At 56.8% G+C, this 19,399-nt stretch overlaps 5 protein-coding genes across 5 annotated transcripts; 3 read left to right on the top strand and 2 right to left on the bottom strand.

Moving 5' to 3' along the window:
- Positions 1-622: 622 nt before the first annotated feature.
- On the top strand, positions 623-2,487 carry HRG_03831 (retrotransposon nucleocapsid protein; the record flags this gene model as incomplete). Its single annotated transcript, XM_044862302.1, has 4 exons — positions 623-741; positions 802-829; positions 896-1,093; positions 1,354-2,487. The coding sequence occupies 4 exons, from the start codon at positions 623-625 to the stop codon at positions 2,485-2,487; spliced, it is 1,479 nt and encodes a 492-aa protein (XP_044723328.1).
- A 3,332-nt stretch (positions 2,488-5,819) lies between these two features.
- Positions 5,820-6,989, top strand: HRG_03830 (fic/DOC family domain-containing protein; the record flags this gene model as incomplete). The annotated part of the gene is made up of 2 exons (XM_044862301.1): positions 5,820-6,904; positions 6,965-6,989. The coding sequence occupies 2 exons, from the start codon at positions 5,820-5,822 to the stop codon at positions 6,987-6,989; spliced, it is 1,110 nt and encodes a 369-aa protein (XP_044723327.1).
- Positions 6,990-7,408: 419 nt separating this feature from the next.
- Positions 7,409-10,653, bottom strand: HRG_03829 (utp21 specific WD40 associated putative domain-containing protein; the record flags this gene model as incomplete). The annotated part of the gene is made up of 5 exons (XM_044862300.1): positions 7,409-7,749; positions 7,811-8,416; positions 8,474-9,094; positions 9,242-10,487; positions 10,543-10,653. The coding sequence occupies 5 exons, from the start codon at positions 10,651-10,653 to the stop codon at positions 7,409-7,411; spliced, it is 2,925 nt and encodes a 974-aa protein (XP_044723326.1).
- Positions 10,654-11,233: 580 nt separating this feature from the next.
- HRG_03828 (2OG-Fe(II) oxygenase superfamily domain-containing protein) lies at positions 11,234-12,273 on the bottom strand (the record flags this gene model as incomplete). The annotated part of the gene is made up of 5 exons (XM_044862299.1): positions 11,234-11,251; positions 11,307-11,347; positions 11,412-11,507; positions 11,560-11,679; positions 11,751-12,273. 5 exons carry the CDS (start codon positions 12,271-12,273, stop codon positions 11,234-11,236), a joined length of 798 nt encoding a protein of 265 aa, XP_044723325.1.
- Positions 12,274-13,218: 945 nt separating this feature from the next.
- HRG_03827 (histidine phosphatase superfamily (branch 2) domain-containing protein) lies at positions 13,219-18,130 on the top strand (the record flags this gene model as incomplete). Its single annotated transcript, XM_044862298.1, has 7 exons — positions 13,219-14,035; positions 14,092-14,238; positions 14,296-14,317; positions 14,405-15,460; positions 15,506-15,513; positions 15,577-17,737; positions 17,905-18,130. 7 exons carry the CDS (start codon positions 13,219-13,221, stop codon positions 18,128-18,130), a joined length of 4,437 nt encoding a protein of 1,478 aa, XP_044723324.1.
- Positions 18,131-19,399: the final 1,269 nt, after the last annotated feature.

The following is a 19,399-nucleotide window of genomic DNA, read 5'->3' as shown; positions in this document are numbered from 1 at the left end:
CCACGAATGAATAGTCGGACTGTATTAGTCAACGCGCGGGTAAACCGAGGCTATCGAATACGCGCCCTTGTCGACTGTGGATGTGACTGCTATGCCGTGATCGACGAAGCCCTTGTTCGGAAGCTGCGGATACCCTTCGTCGACTCGAAACCACGAGAAATTGGGGGATTCTCAGAGTCAGCGAAGAGTGTCATATCCCCAGGGTCGTGGCTGTTGTGGTCGAGACAGCTGGATTTGACGAACGTGTCTTTGCATACGTGATCCCAAGCCTGGGCCAGGACATGTTCCTCGGCCGGCCTTGGATGGAGAGAAATCACGTCGTGTACGATGCTGCCAAGCAGCGAATGTACCATGGGAGGGCAGGTGTGACGATACGCCTCATTGGGCAGGAAGAGCCCGCCAAGATACGCGCGATTCGAAGCGCAAGACTCGTGTCGGCAGCCGTATTCACGGCGGAGTGTCGACGCGCAAAGAGACGCAAGAAGTGCAACGCGATCTCGATTCATGCAATCAGTTTGTCGGATATAGAGGGCGCTTCAGCCGAAGCCGCCAGTCGATCCGAGCGAGAAGGTCCGGCAGAAGTGCTGAAAGAATTCCGCGACCTATTCTCACCAGGAGAGCAATGAAGCTGCCGCCACATCGACCGGGTGTGGATCATGAAGTCAACCTGCAGCCTGACAAGAACGGCAACGAGCCACCCCTTCCGTGGGGCCCACTCTACAACATGTCACGAGAAGAGCTGTTGGTCTTGCGAAAGACCCTGAAAGACCTGCTGGACAGAGGATTCATCCGAGCGAGTAGCTCAGCGGCTGCCGCGCCGGTGCTGTTCGTGCGGAAGCCGAATGGAGGGCTGCGATTTTGTTGCGACTACCGAGCGCTGAATGCAATCACCAAGCGCGACCGATACCCACTGCCCCTCATCGCGGAGACCCTGCAGAATCTGGCCAAGGCTAAGTGGTTCACCAAGTTGGACGTGGTGGCCGCTTTCCATAAGATCCGCATGGCTCCGGGACATGAGGGAAAGACTGCATTTCGCACGAGGTTTGGGCTCTACGAGTGGCTCGTGTGCCCTTTCGGCCTGAGCGGCGCCCCGGCATCATTCCAACGATACATGAACAGTGTATTGCGCGAATGGCTGGACGACTTTGTCACAGCGTACCTGGATGATGTACTGATCTACTCGAGCGGTTCGAAGGCGGATCATGAGGCTAAGGTGCGACGAGTTCTCCAAGCACTCGCCGACGCTGGGCTGCACCTAGACCCAGCGAAGTGCGAGTTTTCGGTACAAGAGGTCAAATACCTTGGGTTCATCGTCAACGCAAGAAAGGAATCGCCTGCGACCCCGAAAAGCAGCGCGCCATCCGCGAATGGGAGGCCCCGACCACGGTGAAGGGTGTCAGAAGCTTTCTGGGCTTCGCCAACTATTACCGGATCTTCATCCCCGACTATGCCAAGATCACGCAGTCTCTGGATGCCCTGCTTAAGAAAGGAACTGCCTTTCATTGGGGACGAGCGGAGAACGAGGCGTTTCAGGAGCTGAAGCGACGATTTTGCGAGTCACCGGTGCTCAAGCAGTGGGACCCGAGCCTCCCGACCTTTTTGGAGACGGATTGCTCAGGCTACGCATTGGGAGGCGTCCTGTCGCAGGAAGGCCCAGATGGACGTCGACACGCATGCGCCTTCTTCTCGAAGCGACTTTCGCCAGCGGAGTACAACTATCCCATTCACGACAAGGAGATGCTTGCCATCATGAGATGTCTCGACAACTGGAACGCCGAACTTAGGAGCTGCGGCCCATTTACAATCCTTACCGATCACCGCAACCTGGAGTATTTCATGACACGCCAGAAGCTCACGGAACGGCAGAGCCGTTGGGCAGCCGAATTGTCCCAGTTCGACTTCAAGCTCGAGTATCGACCGGGAAGCGAGGCTGTCGTGCCTGATGCGTTGTCCCGCCGTGAACAAGACAAGCCACAGGGCATTGACGACGAGCGGGAACAAGGAAGAATGATACAGTTGATACCGGATAGTGCCATTCCATCATCGACAAGAGCATGTATCAACGCGATGAGTTCTGACTGTTCAGAGGCATCCACCCTGCCGAAGATGAAGGTCTTCGAGGTAGCGGACCTGCAGCAACTCTGGGACGAAACGGTGGCGAAGGACTCGATATTCCGGGCAGCCTATAAGGCAGTCCGCGATCGCGAGCGTGCCTTCCCGCCCTCGCTGGGCCTGAAGATCCAGATTTCAGAATGTGCGATCGACGCAGGCAAAAGGCTGACATTCAGAGACCGTATTTGGGTGCCGGGTGGATCCGGAGAGGAGGGTAACCAGGAGGAAGCTGAGAAAGACCAGTTGAGAACCCGCATTGTGCAGCAGTCGCATGACTCTGTTGCGACCGGTCATCCCGGCAGGAAGGTACGCTGGCTATTGTGGCTCGGCGATTCTACTGGCCTGGGCAGTCCCAGCTGGTTCGCCGGTACGTAGCCAATTGCGACACCTGCGGCAGAGCACACATCTGGCGCCAGTCGAAAAGGGATTTCTCAAGCCTCTGCCGATTCCAGATCGACCCCGAAGCCATTTGTCCATGGACTTCATCACAGATCTGCCGCCTACTGGACCGAGCAAGGCAAGGTACCTGTGGGTGATTGTGGACAGACTGACAAAGGCTGTGACCTCGAGGTGATGGACAACATGGAAGCTGAGCCGTGTGCAAACCGTTTTCTCCAGTGTCATTACCGATTTCACGGAATGCCACGGTCCATCGTCAGCGACCGCGGGAGCAACTGGCTAAGTAGGTTCTGGAAGAGGTTCTGCCGTCTTGCAGGTGTCACGCAGAAATTGAGCACGGCCTATCATCCTCAGACGGACGGAGGGCCAGAGAGAATGAACCAGGAGATCGAGGCCTACCTGAGAGCCTACGTGTCGTACGTGCAGGACGACTGGGAGAACTGCTCCCTGCCGCGCAGCTGGCACTCAACAATCGTGAATCCGCAGCGACCAAGATCAGCCCCTTTTTCGCTGAGCATGGTTACCACGTCGATCCCATCAGCGTCGAGGAATCGGAAGAGCCACCGAGGCATAGAGAGGAAAGCAGAGCTGATAGCCTACTCAGTCGCCTGCAGGAGGTCAATGAGTACATGCAAGCAGTGATGGCCTCCTCACAGCAACAACAAGAAGAGGCTGCCAACGCAAAGCGACAGCCTGCGGAGCGATTTGAAGTTGGTGACAAGGTGTGGCTCTCGATGGCAAACTACAGATCGCCACGACCGTGCAAGAAGCTCGACTGGCTGCATCACAAGTACACAGTCACGAAGGTAATTAGTTCGCACGTTGTTGAGCTCGATGTTCGTGGCTCAATTTACCCGCGATTTCATGTTGACCTTTGCGGCGGGCGCATCAAGATCCGGCTCCTGGCCAAAGGTAGATGACGCACAGCCACCACCGGTACAAGATGAGTCCGGCACGGATCTGTGGGATGTCGACGAGATCCTCTGCGCGAGATGGAAGAAGCGCGGACGAGGGGAATTCAGGCAAGCACTAGTGCGATGGACGGGCTACGCAGAGCCGACTTGGGAGCCAGTTGAGTGGTTGCAAGGAACAATTGCGATGAAGGCATTCGAGGACAAGTACGGGCCAATCAAGACCAATGATGGCCCTAGGGAGAGGTACGAGACGCTGGCAGGAACGCAAGAACCCGCAGACGCCGACCTGGTCGGAGGGGAGGGGGTAATGTCACGGGCTGTGCCTGGCTGGTGGACCCGGTTGTACCGGGTCCGGTGGGTCGTGCCCGGTGGCAACACCGCCCCGCTCCGCGGGCCCAGAAGCTGCGAGAACATTCCGAGAAGGGCAATATAAGCTCGCACTCGAGGCTACGCCTCGAGTTCAGCTTCTTTTCCTCCTTAGCTCTAGATAGACAACATCTAGGCACCTGCTTGTTGAATAAACTCCGGGCCAGCCTTTCACATGAAGATGGTACTGGGGAGCGGGCTCAGGGGCTGCCCGTACAAACGAGAGAAGTGACCGCAATGAAAGGACTACTTGCACAGATAATGACAGGTGAAGGTTTTGAGCCCCCTGTTGAGCTTCTGTGGTGATTTTTCTAGCTGGCAACGAGTGGCCTCGCGCCAAAACCAGCCCCTCTCGATGGAGGTGTGGTGCGACTCCCTCTCCGCGTCCTCGAGATTCTCGGGGCACATTTCCCACACGACGGAATGCCGTGAATTTGGGCAGTCTATTTCAAACAGTCAAGCTCAAGACAAACAAGGTTCTCTTTATTTCTCTCTACAAAGTCTACAGCATCTACGCGAGCAGCCAGCCACCTCCTCTCCTCCTCGGGGTCAAGGAGCCCTGAAGCCCCTTCTTCCTCATGATGTTCCACAGTCCAAGTTCCCTCGAGACTCCCCCCCTCGGTCGAAGAACGCGAGCTGATCCCACCCGTGCGTCACACGACCAGCTGCTGGCCTGACCGCTCCTCGATTCGGAAACCCCCGTGGGTCCTCGACGTAATTCAGCACAGCTCCCATTCAACTCATGACGCAACGCACACCTCGACACAGCCAATGGAAGCCCATTCCTCCAGATCAGTAACGCATCGTCACCGCTCGGCAGAATCTCAGGCCCGGGTATATATAGCCCTCCTGTCCCCCTCGACTTCCTGACTTTCCTTTCCTTCTTTCCTTCTTCATACTTACCTTGTCTGGAGCCCTCAAGATCAAGAGACTGGGGTCTTGCCTTGTCCAGCCTGCATTGCACACCCGCGGTGCTGGGCAAGGTGCATTACTCTTCGGAGTTGTGTCAGGCTTAATTTTTGGTTGCCACACACTCGTTTTCATTGTGTGTCTCTGCTAGGCAGGGGCCATGAAGAAGATGAAGCCTGCTTAAAGTGAAGATTGGTGAGAGAGTCAGGCACTGCTGCTGAAGCTCTGCTGGTATTGTTTTTGCCACACGCCGCCGTTGGCGTCACGCAGAAACCACGTCGGCGCCTCCGTTCACATCAAGCTGAGTAGCCCGACAGTAGGCTCCAGAATGCCTTGGGCTTCCAGGGCGCTCTCCGGTCCTTGCTGCGCGGCGTAAACAAAGGCGCGATGCGATGCCCGCCGCGATTCGGTGGCCACGGCTCTCATCCGCCATTCGCGTCTCCTTCGGCCCCTGACAGCTCATGGAGAAAGACGCAAGTGAGGAGGGCCAGTATACGGCGCCCCCGTTTTCCCTGATTTCAGAATCCCTTTCCACGGTCCGCGCTCGTTGTTGACCTGTGGTGCAAGTACGTGAAAACCAGAGACCACTGCTCCTTGCCTCCCCGACGCAACGGAGCTCTTGCCACGCGTGATATGACTTCATCATCAATTTTATGCCGTCCTGGGCTCTAGTGTCTTATGGGCAAACGACTGGTACATAGCCCGCGGCAGCTTTAATCATGCCGACGGCCTGCTTCGCACTCTAAGTATGCTTTGGGCATATTTATTTTCACCCTTCCGAATAGGATCTATCAACGCCGTAAAGAGTAAAGCTGGCCAGTATTTTAGCCTTACGACTCGGGTAGAGGGAGACAGGAGGAAAATTAAGAACACCCTAACATACGGTGAGTGACTCTTCGGTATACGCTTTTTAGGCGTAACCTTGGTAGGCGTGGCGGGCGATTCAGAAAGTAAGTGCATCCCGCTGCCCAAATGTAGGTGGTCTGCTTGCTTGGGGACTGCTCTTGCCAACTACCTTGGGTATTTCAACGTCGGCTACATGTCACCACTCCTTGACGACGCAAATCCCCTCGACGACGTGAGTCCCCTCGACTCGACGACGAAAATCCCCTCGACGACATGAGTTCCCTCGACGACGCAAATCCCCTCGACGACGCAAGTCCCTCGCCGAACAATTTCCCGACCTCCGCCCCGAAGATGCATAATTTTCCCTCCAGCCTCGGCAAGACCTTCGCAGCCGGGTGGCCTTCTTGGCGCAGCACTCGTGGTGATCCAAGCTTCACAATCCGCTTGGCAGAGCAGCTGAAGGATGAGGCGGCAAAGTCTCACCTCCCAGAGGATCCTGCCACCATCATTCACGAGTTTCGCAAGGAGTGCCAGCGAAGAGGTATGGCCGCGTTTAACGAAGTGTGGAGCGAGCTCGAGAACGCCCTCATCACGCTTGTCTACAGCTCCAACCTGATCGAGTTGTCTGGGCAAGATCTGCAAATCACCACCAGAATTTGCCAAGATGTGTTTCGCGGCAAAGCAGTTAACCCAAACATTCCCGAGTCCGAGTCCGACCCCGAGTACCAGCGGCATCTCGGAAACCTGCTTAAGACGCATCGGAGGGGCGACATGCCAAATATCATTCGGTCTCGCCTGGAGGTAATCAACCATGCCAAAGCACTTGGCTACATGATTGATCGAGTGGCGCTGGACAACGAACTACTGTCCGAGGATTTGATTCTCGAAACCCATCGCATTTTATTCGAGGGTCTCACTCTCGACGGGGACATCAAGCCGGGCGTTTATCGCGACCACGAAGTGGCCGTATGCTACAGCAAGCCCGGCGAGAAGAAAAAGAAGAGCGTGTGCATACGAGCAATGGCCGTGCCGGGCTACATGAGACAGATGGTGGACCATCTTAACGACGATATCGCCATGGCTGAGGCGGCGGCCGAAATTGATCCATACACCTTGGCGGCGCGCTATCACCACCAGTTCGTCATGATTCACCCTTTCGGAGACGGCAATGGCCGCCTAACACGCATTATCCTAAACGTCATCTTGCTCAAATACGCCGGGCACCTGACAGCGTTTGGGAGTGAAGGCAACGAGAAAGACGATTACCTGCACATCGTGCGTAGAGGGCACAAAGCCTTTAACGACGAGGACATGGAGGTTGAATTTCACGAGCAGACATCCCATCACGAATTTGCGCGGTTTGTGTTTGGGCATTCGAAGAGTGCTTTGGAAAGGATGTGGTCGTGGACCTCCCGTAGAGGCAAGGACGAAACGCCTGCTTGAACGTTGTTTAATGTTTTTAATTCCTACGCTGGGGAACCACTTTTTCTGACATTCTTTCAATAGGAAAGGGGGGGTCGTGTTATCAGTCTGTTACAACGGAGACACAGATGCTAGCCTCGTTGAACTCGTCAGATAATATGAGAAAAATAAATGTATTCTCTATACTCTCTCCGTCACTTATCGTAGAACATGCCCCACCCGTGTGAATGCCGCTGATGACAAAATATGTCTGCTCGAGAAAGCCTGTTGGCGTGAAATCCCTGTTCGGCCAAATACCGTGAGCAAGCCCCCTTCCCACATATCCAACGTTCACATCTTGTACTGCCCTGAAAGGGTCATATTTCCATCTTGATTCACGATTCTAATCAGTCATCTAGAAGTGACAATGTGCACACCTCCCTCGGGTCTCCAACGCTCAACTAAGTCCGCGGGCTCCTGAGAAAACCAACAACGCCGCCGCAATACCCAACAAGATCATCCAAACGGCTGCATTCCCGCTCCTGTTCTACCTTCCACTGCGCCAGAGCAGCGAGGAGAACATCGCTCCCCATCACGACATCAAAGTGAAGCCGAAGGAACACGGTCATCCAGGCCTGCGTGAGCTCGTAATCCTTTCGAGCCTCCAGTCTTGCCGTCAAAGCCTTGATGAAGTACAAAAGCTCATTGCCATCGTCCTCCTTGAAGCCGACAGAAAGCGAGCGAATCTCGAGGTCTGCGCTCGAAGGCGATAGCGATTTGAGATGCTCGATAAAATCATCGTCTAGACATTAGGTTAGCACGAGCGGACTAGAAATACAAACAGGTTAGGGAAACGAGCTTACAGTTATTAGCCGCTGCCGCGCTGCGAAGCTTGGAGGAGAATAACTCTTCGAAGCGAGCCTGATCGAGTTTTGAAATTCGCGACTTGGCTTCATTTTCCGCGCTCTCCGCCACGTCTTGTTGGCCATTTGATGTAGAGTTGACCCTGGAAGGTAGGAAAAAAGGCGCCTTTTCCGGGGCCTTTGGAGGCTCTTTGGGCTTGTTGCGTTCTTTGATCAGGTCGAGATGCAACAATGTTTGCCAGCGACTCTTGGGGACCAAGCTCAAAGTCATCATGCCCGAGCTGAGCTGGTCAATAGGGGGTGCCACGACCAAGCTCTCCTCTTGTTGCTCCTCATCCTCGAAGGCGCCTTCCAGTATGCCTCGATTTCCTTCACCGGAAACAGTGGGTGCAGAGGCTTGGCCAATGTCCTTTTCAGATATTTGTCGCGTCGGCACGTGCTTAAACATGGCCTTGTTCGTCCAAAGGGTAACCCCCGGTTCATCTTGAATGGTGGCTGCCAGGTACTCCCCGGTGCAATTCATTGCCAAGGCGGTGCAGGGCTTCTCGAGGCGGATTGCGTCAATCATGTGGCTCGTCGGCAAGTCCCAAACGCGAATGACCCGGTCTCGAGAGGCCGCAATGACCCACCGTCCATCACTCGAAAAACAAAGGTCGCTAATACTGTCCAGCGGGCCCCAGAACTCTCGAATCGTCTTCTTTGTCTCCAAGTCAACCACACGAACTGACATGTCATCGCAGGCAAAGGCAAGCAAGTTGTTGGCAGCATGGTACCTGCATGCCACCGGGGTGGTCATCGGTGACCAGTCGATTTCTTGAAGCAGCGTACCAGTCAGAAAATCCCAGAACTTGATCTTTCCATCCAAAGAACAGGAGACGATGTACTGGTTCAATGAATCGACGACAATACCAGTTACGGCCTTTGTGTGTTTGCCGGTACCGGGAGGGAATCTTTTGCCTGTCTCGGCATGCAACTGGGCAACATCGTCTGCTTGTCTCAACTGCTGTAACCGCAGCTGGCGGGCTTGGGACGGCGTCAACCTGGAGGGAAACCGCTGTCGGCAGATGCCGGATTGCAGATTGTACATGACGATGCTTCCAGAGTCGGAGCCAACCACGGCAAAAGTCCCACAAGGGCTGATGGCCACGGTTGAGACATCGGCGCCATCGCCTGTTGGCAACGCCCAGCGGCCTGCACGCTTCCGACCCCAGAGCCAAGTCCGGGCATAAGGGTCTCCCTTATGAGCCGTGACGACACTCTCCCAGCCCGTCTTTCCACTCGTTTCTGCGTCGGTAGCCTTGGCCTTGGCCGGTCCCTTCTGCCAAACTGCCTGCTTACCAGGGATTGCACCGATTCCGCCGTCGCGATTCAGCGAAGTGGCGATGCAAGTGATTTCCGGGGCTTTGAGGTCCTCCAGTGCAGCCGTCGTACCGTGGGCCAGTGCACTTGCGGCAAGGATACCGATCTTTTTGGCCTTTTTGCGAACGTTGCCTTGACTGAGCTCTGCACTTTGGCCATCGCGACGCAAGCTCCAGCCCCAAAGGCTCCTGTCCCGACCTCCGCTGAGAAGCCACTTGTTTCCAGCTTCAGCCCCATCAAAGTCTGAGGGTAGAAAATGGAGGCAGTTGACAGGGCCGGCGTGACCACTCCGTGTATGCAGTGGCCGTGGAATGGGAGAGAAGGGTATTTTGTCAAAGATCCAGGACTTGAGCGAGTTGTCACGTCCACTTGTGATAATGACCGCCTGGCCCGCCAGAAACTCAATCTTGCTCACTCCCCCGGGAACGATGAGCCCATCGGCAGAAGGAGGGTTATGAGCACCGCGCAGGACACCTATGACCCGGCCACCACCATGGAGGTCCCAAAAAGTGATATCGCCCGTGGCAGCCGTCGACGTGGCCATTACGCCGTCCTTTCTGCCGTCGTTGCCGGCGCCCATGCCATCGGTCCGGAAAGAGATGCAACTGACGGGTGCTTCGGGGCTGGCGGCCTCGATCCGGAGAACACGCTTGTCGGTGAGCACGTTGGTTATGGTCAACGAACCACCCGAGTATGCAATGGCCATGAGAGACAGAGCAGGGCTTGGCTCAAGACAGGTGACGGACCCGCAGCTGGGGGATGGAGGCAGGATGGTATAAATCAGCTTGCCCGTGCTGACATTCCAAATCTCCACCCAGCCGTCTCTGCGGCCGACAAATATCTTGTTGAGGAACGTAGGCATCGTGGTAATGCCACCGGTGATTTCATTGCCGCCGTTGGCGGCCGCCATGGTGTGGATGGTGGTATAATGCTCCAGGGTGGCGGTCTTGAACACCTCGATTCTAGTCGAACCAGAGGCGACAATCCACGTTCCAAAGACGGCGATTTGCCTGATGGGCTCGGCCATGTCGAGAGGCAACTCCAGCTCGGATACTTTGACGCCTCGTTCAAAGATCCAGAGACCCTGCGATTCGCCCTTTCCACATCCGCCCCATGCCGCAAGAACTTGCTGCCTCCATGCAGTCGTGGCTGTGATGTCAGCAGGGGTCTGGGGCCGAGTAACGAAGACGAGATTGAGGCCGCGACGCAGATCGTAGGTTTGGAGCGCTCTGCCGACCGATGTGGTGATCTGGAAGGTGGTCTTTCCCATGGGAACAGTCGTAAACGGGACGCCTGTGGGTGACACGAGGCCAACGGTCTATGAGGAGCGAAGTCAGAGCCACAGAAGAGGAAGATGCGCGAGAGCGACGTACGCGAAAAGGAGCGAATATGCGGGAGGTTTGAGCCCGTTCGTCAGAAGTTCCGACGGCGGTCGAGACCCTTTGGCGCTTGGCCAGGGGCGCATCGCTGTCTAGCGACGACATGTTGGAGTTCAGGCGCGCAGATGCTGATGGGGGCTGGCTTGCGGACAAGCGCTTTCATTGCCGTTCTGAAGCGATCCTGAAAAATTTGGGCGGTGAGAATCGTCGCCTGTTTTCTGCCGCCCCACCTTCCACTCTTGCGGGGCGGGGCGGGGCAGCTCCGGAGTCCGGCGTACGTCCGCTACGTCCTGCTGAGGGGCTGGGCCAAAGTCGGAGCTAATGCTGTCAACCGTGTTATCAAAAATTCTACAAGAAGCCGCTGGCAAGTGAGTCTCGGAACCATATGGGGGGACCATGGATGTGGTCCTGCTTTGACCAGTGAACAAGGCGCGGAAGCCTAGAGCGAAATTCGGAAGCGACAAGAATATCTTCTCAGCGAATGTAAAGGTGCTAAGAATAGGCGCTCAACCGTCAAGAGCAGAGGTTGTCGCTAGTAATGACGGTTGATCTCTGAACAGCCCGCTCACCAGACGCTATTATTCCTCATAACTGCAGCCGTATCTGTTCCTCAAAAGTGCCTCGACCTGTACAGGCTCATAAGAAGGCTTCTCATCCGGCCCGAGGCAAGTTGGAATGCATTCAATTACTTGATCCAGAAGTCCTTCGTTGAAAAAAGCCACGCTATATCGGTACTCGGTGCTGGCCGGCGAAATCACCCTATGGAGAGTAGAGGTATAATGGCTGTTTGTCCAACGCTCTGCAGCGAATATGTTAGTATTCAAGGTCTGGATGATCTCATTCCATGTATAGGTACTTGATACCCAGCATGTCTCCGATGTTCACCACAAAGGCGCCTTCCACTGGCTCAACAGCGTGCCATGTTTTGGATGGCCTATGAAACACTTCCAGCCCCCCAACTTGGGTTCTGGTCAGTCAATAGCCGGAGCGCTTTAGCGACTAAATGCCTACCTTGGTCTTGTAAAAGTAGAGTAAGTGCCCCAAAGTCAGTATGCTCGCCAATTCCTCGCGAGTTCTTGGCCGTCTCTGGTGTCATGGGCGGATACCGATGCGCTCGCATCATGGATATTGCTGATTCGATATTTCGTCAGTTCTGGTCTGTGTCTGTGATGGTAAGGTAAACCACAACTTACAATCCTTACTGTCAACGAAGGCGTCAAAGTAGTCTTCCTTCAGGCCTAGGCTCAAAGCCACCAAGCTGAACATCACCTTGCTGAGCCCTAGCATCTTGTTATGAAACTCCATCATGACATGCTTGAAATCTTGACCTTGTGGGCCAAGCGGCCACTGATTCGGCCCCTGGAGATACCTAGCATCCTCAGGTGATGTTTCTCGCCCAATCATGAAGCCTTCCTTGCAGTCCACAAGCTCCTTGTCTATGCGCTGGTCGCCCATGGCCTCGAAGCCTCGAAAAGCGGTCAACTTGCTACTGCGGACAGAGTACCTGACCTCGTAGGGGAAAGCAAAGAATGCGGCGACGTTCTCGAGAAGTCGTGAGACCAGGCTGCTTGAAATGCCGTGGCCAGTTATCTGGAAGAAGCCGGGGGAGTGAGCGGCTGATGCGATGGAGGAGGCGATTCGCGGGACGGCTTGTGCGTCATCCGCCAAGTATCCGGAGATGTCTACGATGGGAGCTGTGAGCTGAGAAGCACCATCTTCGGCCATGGCTGCGCTTTTGGCGTCGGTGAATGCAAGAAGGTCGGTAGGGCTCTGGAGGAAAAGGACAGGCAAGGATTGACAGAAGCTTGTCATGTCGAGGAGGGAAACCATGCTCAGCTTAGCACGCAGCCCCGCGGTCTCACGTTACACTGGATGTACGCCGTACAAAGTACATCGTAGATGCGGAGTATATCGTAACAAGCCTGCTAGATATTGGAACGGGGCCTAATGGGGCACTATCAGATCTGCAGTAGAAGGATCATGAAATATGACAAGTATAGTCGGTCGGACGAAGAAGAAACTCGGGCCTAAGAGGCGGGAAAAGGGCCCCCGTGTACTCTGGGCAGAGCCCAATGTACACATTAGCAGCAGCTTGCTCAATCAACCGTAGAAGAGGTAATTAACTTTAGGTAGCTCTTGTCACACTGGTAAAGTACCGCTACACAGGCAAAATAGGGGCAGTCCTATAGAGGCAGCATTAGGTATCACGTATTATAAGTCTTTCGTCCTGCCGACAGTGACACCTCTCTTTACAGCTCTCAACCTTGGATCTTCACAACATGACCCTGGTGCCTGTGCCCCATTAGGCAAGCCGCAGAAGCCTCGTTCTGACAGGGCCACTCGCGACGCAAGAGAAGAGCCAGAAGCAGCGGGTAGGTACTGAGGCAAGCGTGTGCATGCATGTACTCGGTACCCGGTCGTGCCGGAAGCGAATCTGTAAGGCACAGAGTCGTCCACGTGCCGGCCGGCATTGCATGTCTTTCACCGTACTGTAGACACATGTAGACACAGGGTACAAGGGGCCTGGGCTCGGGTACCTGCATAATACCTGGGTCCCAGGTACCGTAGGTGGGCGAGCGACAGACTTTTTCTTTTCTCCCTCGCTCCAGCAATCGAGCCCACCATCCGCCTCCACCACCAATTGCCGACGGCGGCAGCATCATCGGCGCAATGGACCAGCCGTCGTCAAGCCCCGATCATGACGACCCCCTCGCCCGCCGCCGCTCTCAGCAACCGCACGCCCGCAGCATCTCGACGTCATCGTCCTTGACCGGCTCCATGGCCAGCAGCAGAAAGAGTCGCTATGCCGAGCCGGGCACCTCGCAGGTCCACGCCGAGCGTTCCAGCGTCGTCTCGGCCGCTCCCCACTCCCCGCCCGCCTCGCTCAAGGCCTCGCTCGCCCACCAGAGCCGCAGACAGTCGGGCAACTCGGACGCCTGGAGCGACGATGTCTCCCTGCCGCCGCCCTTGTCCCCCACCACCGCCGACGCCGACACCCCGCGGGTCCGCCCAGCTTCCACCTTTGACGCTGCTGCTGCCGCCCCGCTGCCCGACACTCTGACGGCGAGACCCTCCTTCTCCGAAATCCAGTCGAGGCGCCTCTCGTCAACCTCTACCTACTCTCTAGCCTCGGCCCGCAGCCTCGTCAATTCGTCGTCGTCTTCCCATGCTGCCCCCGACTCTGTCGCCTCGTCGAGATCCATCCCGGCCTTCATGTCCTCGGCCAAGAACCCACCCTCGGACGCGGGCCAGCCAAGCCTTGCTGGCCCGGCGACACCCTCTGCCCAACAGCACCATCTCGCACCCATAGACCCCCACGCACAGCCCCTCGACCTCATGGGCCGCAACCAGCGAACCGAATCTGCCATGCGCTCTCAGCCAGATCGCTCCCGCAGTAGGGCAAAGAGGAGATTCAGCGGGAGCACTGCCGCCAGCAGCCACAGTCCCAGCAGCGATCGCGGTCCCCATCACCGCGACAAGGAAGAGTGTAAGAAGCCATGCTTTCTGCCAGCCCCGTTCCGTCCACAGTCCTGACCTGCCTAGCCAAGCCAGCTGCCTGGGGGGTCATTGGGATATGTGCTCTGGACATTAAAGCCAGGAGTAAGCCGAGTAGGAACATCCTCAACCGCCTCATTGCAAACCGCGAATTCGACGTCGTCGTCTTTGGCGACAAGGTTATTCTTGATGAAGGTTCGTCTCTCGACTGCATCATCTCTGCTTAGACTCTTCTAACCTTGCTTTGCTTAGAGGTTGAGAATTGGCCCATCTGGTGAGTAGCCGCTTGGCCTTTCGCCCGTTATCCACGTCTCATGTAGACGCGCTTGTGCACACAGTCTGCTAACCCCTCTCACCCCAGCGACTATCTCATCTCCTTCTACTCTGATGGGTTTCCCCTGGAAAAGGCAATCGCCTATGTCAAAGCTCGCAAGCCCTTTTGCGTCAACGATGTGCCCATGCAGCAGATTCTCTGGGACAGGCGAGTGTGCCTTCGCCTCCTCGACCGCATCCAAGTTCGCACCCCGAAACGACTCGAGGTCAGTCGAGACGGCGGCCCACAGGTTCTCACCGCCGACATGGCAAAGCACATCAAGGACATATCCGGCATCTCCCTAAACCCGACCGACGCAGAACAGGTGCTGCCTCCGCGGCATGTAGAACTGATGGACGATGGCGACGTCCTGAGCGTCGACGGCGCACTGCTCAAGAAGCCCTTTGTTGAGAAGCCCACGAGCGGCGAAGATCACAACATTATCATTTATTTCCCGCGAAGCTCCGGTGGTGGCGCGAGGAAGCTCTTCCGAAAGATTGGCAACAAGAGCTCAGACTACATTCCTGACTTGAATGTGCCGAGAGCAATCACAGAGCCCGGCAGCAGCTACGTCTACGAAAGCTTCATGCAAGTCGACAATGCCGAGGATGTCAAGGCCTACACCGTGGGGCCCCACTACTGCCATGCCGAGACTCGCAAGTCCCCCGTCGTTGATGGCATCGTCAGGCGCAACACACATGGCAAGGAGCTGCGTTACGTCACCGCGCTGAGCCCCGAGGAAAAGGAGGTGGCAAGCAAGATATCCAACACCTTTGGTCAGCGTGTCTGCGGCTTTGATTTACTGCGAGCATCCGGCAAAAGCTATGTCATCGACGTCAACGGGTGGAGCTTTGTCAAAGACAACGACGATTACTATGACCATTGCGCAAACATTCTCAAGGACATATTCGTCAAGGAACGGCTACGCCGCGGAGGTGTCACTCCCCCGATGCCGTCTCCTGCCACGTCGGACGTCGATCCACTCGCCCGCGCTGCGCAAGGCATCAAGGACCGCGAGCAACAGACTGCCGCCAGCAACGCCTCTGCAGCGACTCCCAAGGCGGCCAGCGGGAGCGCGTCGGCTCCCCCCAGCACGGAGCCGCAGTACGGCGAGTCCAGTCGGGTCCCTAGCGAAGCGGCTTCTTCCAGGAATGAAAGCGCGTTGAACTCAATCGCCCATAGCGCCGAGACGAGCCCTCTGTTGCCTCCGCCACCTCCAGATCTGACCCTGCCCCGTCCCGTCTCTACCATCTCAACCAAGACCACGGCCGCTCACACCCCCACGACTCAGCCACAAGAAGGGGAGGTGGTGGCCGCACCGCCGCCACCACCCAAGCACTCGTGGAAACTAAAAGGCATGGTGTCTGTGATACGCCACGCAGACCGTACGCCGAAGCAGAAATACAAGTTCACGTTTCATACAGAGCCCTTTATTGCGCTGCTCAAGGGCCACCAGGAGGAGGTCCTTCTCATAGGGGAAGCAGCGCTAGCAAGTGTCATCCAGGCCGTCGACGTGGCGTACGAAGCAGGCATCGAAGATCGTGCCAAGCTCAAGGCACTTCGCAACGTGCTGGTGAAGAAGGGGAGCTGGGCTGGCACCAAGGTCCAGATCAAGCCCATGTTTCGAAAGAAGATTGATGAGGCGCCTCCTGTCCAAGAGGCGCCAGTGTCAAGTGGGGACGGCGAGGCCAACTCTCACGACCGCAGCAGCGAAAGCCCAGCTCCAGAAGGTCAATGCAAGCCTTCCTCGAAGCGACACGATTCCCTGTCGGGCGTGACCATGTCCAAGTTCACGGCAGCCGAGGAACGCCTGGTTCTCGACAAGCTCCAGCTCATTGTCAAGTGGAGTGGCGAGCCGACCCATTCTGCGCGATACCAGTCACAGGAATTGGGCGAGAACATGCGCAATGACTTGCTGCTGCTGAACAGAGACGTTCTGGAGGAAGTCCACGTGTACAGCAGCTCGGAGCGGCGCGTGACGGCAAGCGCACAGATCTGGGCCGCCTCGTTCTTGGGAAGAAAGGACATACCTGAAGACTTCATCACCATCCGCAAAGACCTCCTCGACGACTCCAACGCTGCCAAGGATGAGACAGACAAGGTCAAGAAGAAGCTCAAGGGGCTCTTGCGTAAGGGCAACGAACGCCCCGCCCAGTTCGCTTGGCCCGACAAAACACCAGAGCCTTCCGAGGTGCAGACCAGGGTGGTGCAGCTCATGAACTTTCACCGGCGTGTCATGCAGTACAACTACGGCAAAATACACAACGGCTCCTCGGCGTCAATCAGCTCCATGTCCAATGCAAGCACCGAGAAGCTGACTGGAGAAGGCTCCAGCACGTCCATCTCGTCGGCACTGTCGCATGCTAATGCCGTCAACGGCATCCAGTCGCGGTGGTGCAGCGGTGAGGACGCCGAGCTCTTCCGCGAGCGATGGGAGAAGCTCTTTGCCGAGTTTTGCGACGGCGACAAGGTGGACCCGAGCAAGATTTCCGAACTCTACGACACGATGAAGTTTGACGCCTTGCACAACCGCCAGTTTCTGGAGTGGGTGTTTACGCCGCCAAAGACCATGTTGGACGAAGAGTACACGGTCAAGGAAGGCAAATCCGCATCGCCCGAGGAAGGCAGGGCCTCGGAGGACCCCAAGGCCGACAAGGGCCAGAACCCGTCGCCAGACGGGTCTGACAAGATGGATCCATCCAGTCGAGGAGCGACTGTCAAGAAGCTCTTCCGCAGACGATCATTCCTCAACAGCCTGAGACACCTGCACGAGGAGGGCCCGCCCGAACAGTACTTCCGGCTCTACAAGGGGACGCACCAGACCACGACCAAGACCGATCCAAGGAACGAGCCGCTGCAGGAGCTGTATCGCCTGGCCAAGGTCTTGTTCGACTTCATTTGCCCACAAGAGTATGGCATTTCGGACAGCGAAAAGCTCGAAATCGGGCTTCTGACGTCGCTTCCGCTGCTCAAGGAAATTGTCCACGATCTGGAGGAGATGCAGGCCTCCAACGACGCCAAGTCCTTCTTCTACTTTACAAAGGAATCGCACATTTACACGCTGCTCAACTGCATCATCGAGGGCGGCATCGAGACCAAGATCAAGCGGAGCACGATCCCCGAGCTCGACTACCTCTCGCAGATCTGCTTCGAGTTATACGAGTCCGAAATGAAGGCGCCTGCGGCGGGCGAATCCTCTGGAGACGAGCCCACCTTTACATATAGCATCCGCGTCACCATCAGCCCGGGATGCCACGTGTTCGATCCTCTGCACGTCCAGCTCGACAGCCGGCATTGCATAGGATGTGCGCCGAGACGTAGCTTGACGCCGCACATAGACTGGTTGCAGGTCATCAAGACGCTGCGAGCAAAGTTTAATCAGTAAGTCGGCCATCTCCGTCTCTTCTCGTGTTTTCATCTCTCTCGCTCGTTCTTGCGTTTGCTAGCCCCCACCCTTCCCTCCTTGTTCTTGCGATTACCTGGTCGTGGCCTTGGGTGGCCACCAGTTCCGTATTTGCCCGAAACATGCTGACGCGATGGGCACTCAGGGTCAAGCTGCCCAAGACGTTCCTGGCCGTCAACCTGTCAGACGCCTTCACCTTTGAAGAGCAGGAGCGGCTGGCCAACGATAACGACATGCTCGAGATGAAGGCCCTCCCGCCCAAAGACATACTGTCCCGGGCGAGGAAGGGGGAGCCGGTCAAGCAAAATGATGCCCAAGCTGAGGCGGGCGCCGAAGCCACGGGACAGGATGAGACGACCGACCCGGCCTGACGGAACTGGGGTGTTGAGGGGCGCCCGGCAGAGAGAGCAGAGCGGTGCGCGCCGGGACTTGGGCGTTTTACGTACACTCGGGGTCATGTCAGATGGGTAGCGGGCGAGCCTCAGCTCGTCCTTGACCAGCTGATGTATCGGCACGCGGCTGACCAATGGGCAAGGATTCGGGCTGGGGGGGGGCGTGGGATGCTGAAGGGGGACCAGGGATCCGGCCCCGTGAATCCCGTGGGTTCGCTCGGAATCACCCTCGAGGGAATAGGCTGGACTACCGATGCTAGATCCAAGGCGGCCGGGTGCCTGCTGCCGTAGGGAGAGGGGAGACATGCCCGGATGTGACTGCTCAGAAAGGCGTTGGCGGGCTTCCTCCATCGACCGCGGCGTCTGAGGACCTTTCTACCCCCAGATCAGACGAGCACGCGCGGCACTCGGGGAGCGAGAGCTGCAAGAGACAGGCCGAGACGGGGCTAGACAAGAGACGCGGGAATGCCAGGACATGTGGCGTGTGTCAAAGCATGCGTGCTGCTATCAGGTCGGGCTGAGAGCGAAGCATGCAGCATGGCGTGGACGGGAGGGAAGCCCAGAGCGGTGCAGACATGTATGTGCAGACGGGCGAACCTGCAGCACACCATGCACATACCGTATGCTTCATGACGGGGGGGCGTAGGCGCATCCATAGACACACATACACGACACTGTACATACATACTTCTACATGGCATAATTATGATAAAGTACCTGCTGACGCGGACACCCAATCCTGCTAGACAGGGCCCCGGGCGGAATAAAAACGTGGCCGAGAAGCAACAACGGGGGCAGCGGCACGCAAGACGTACGCATCCCTCATCGTCGGGCACGCACCCGTCTCTCCTGCGGCGTCTGCAGTTTTGCCAAAGACTTGACTCAAAAGTCGGCGCGGCGCAGAGGCAAGAGGCAACAGACGGCGACGGGCCCGACGACATGGACACGGGACGCACCTATCCGCCGCCCGCTCCCAGACTAGCGTCGGGGCTTGTCTCGCCATGTCGTGTAGCAAATGGGGATGGCGTCCGGGGTTACCCCTTGCCCCTGACAACCTTAGGGAGAGCGATGGAGTGGTGATTGGCCGCGCCCCGGGGTGTGTCAGATGGGGATCATCAGAATGTCATGAGGGCAAATGTGATGGCCATGGGTCCATCTGGCCCGCCCAAACTCCAGGCATCGTGGGCGCCCTGTACTCGTATCGAGCACCGGGGACCGTTTATCCTCATGGTAAGCCCCCAGGGGTAT

The sequence above is a fragment of the Hirsutella rhossiliensis genome, assembly GCF_020360975.1.
Source record: "Hirsutella rhossiliensis strain HR02 chromosome Unknown scaffold00003, whole genome shotgun sequence".
Taxonomy (NCBI): domain Eukaryota; kingdom Fungi; phylum Ascomycota; class Sordariomycetes; order Hypocreales; family Ophiocordycipitaceae; genus Hirsutella; species Hirsutella rhossiliensis.
Note: the sequence above shows the minus strand (reverse complement) of the source record. Positions and strands in the feature narration are given on the sequence as shown.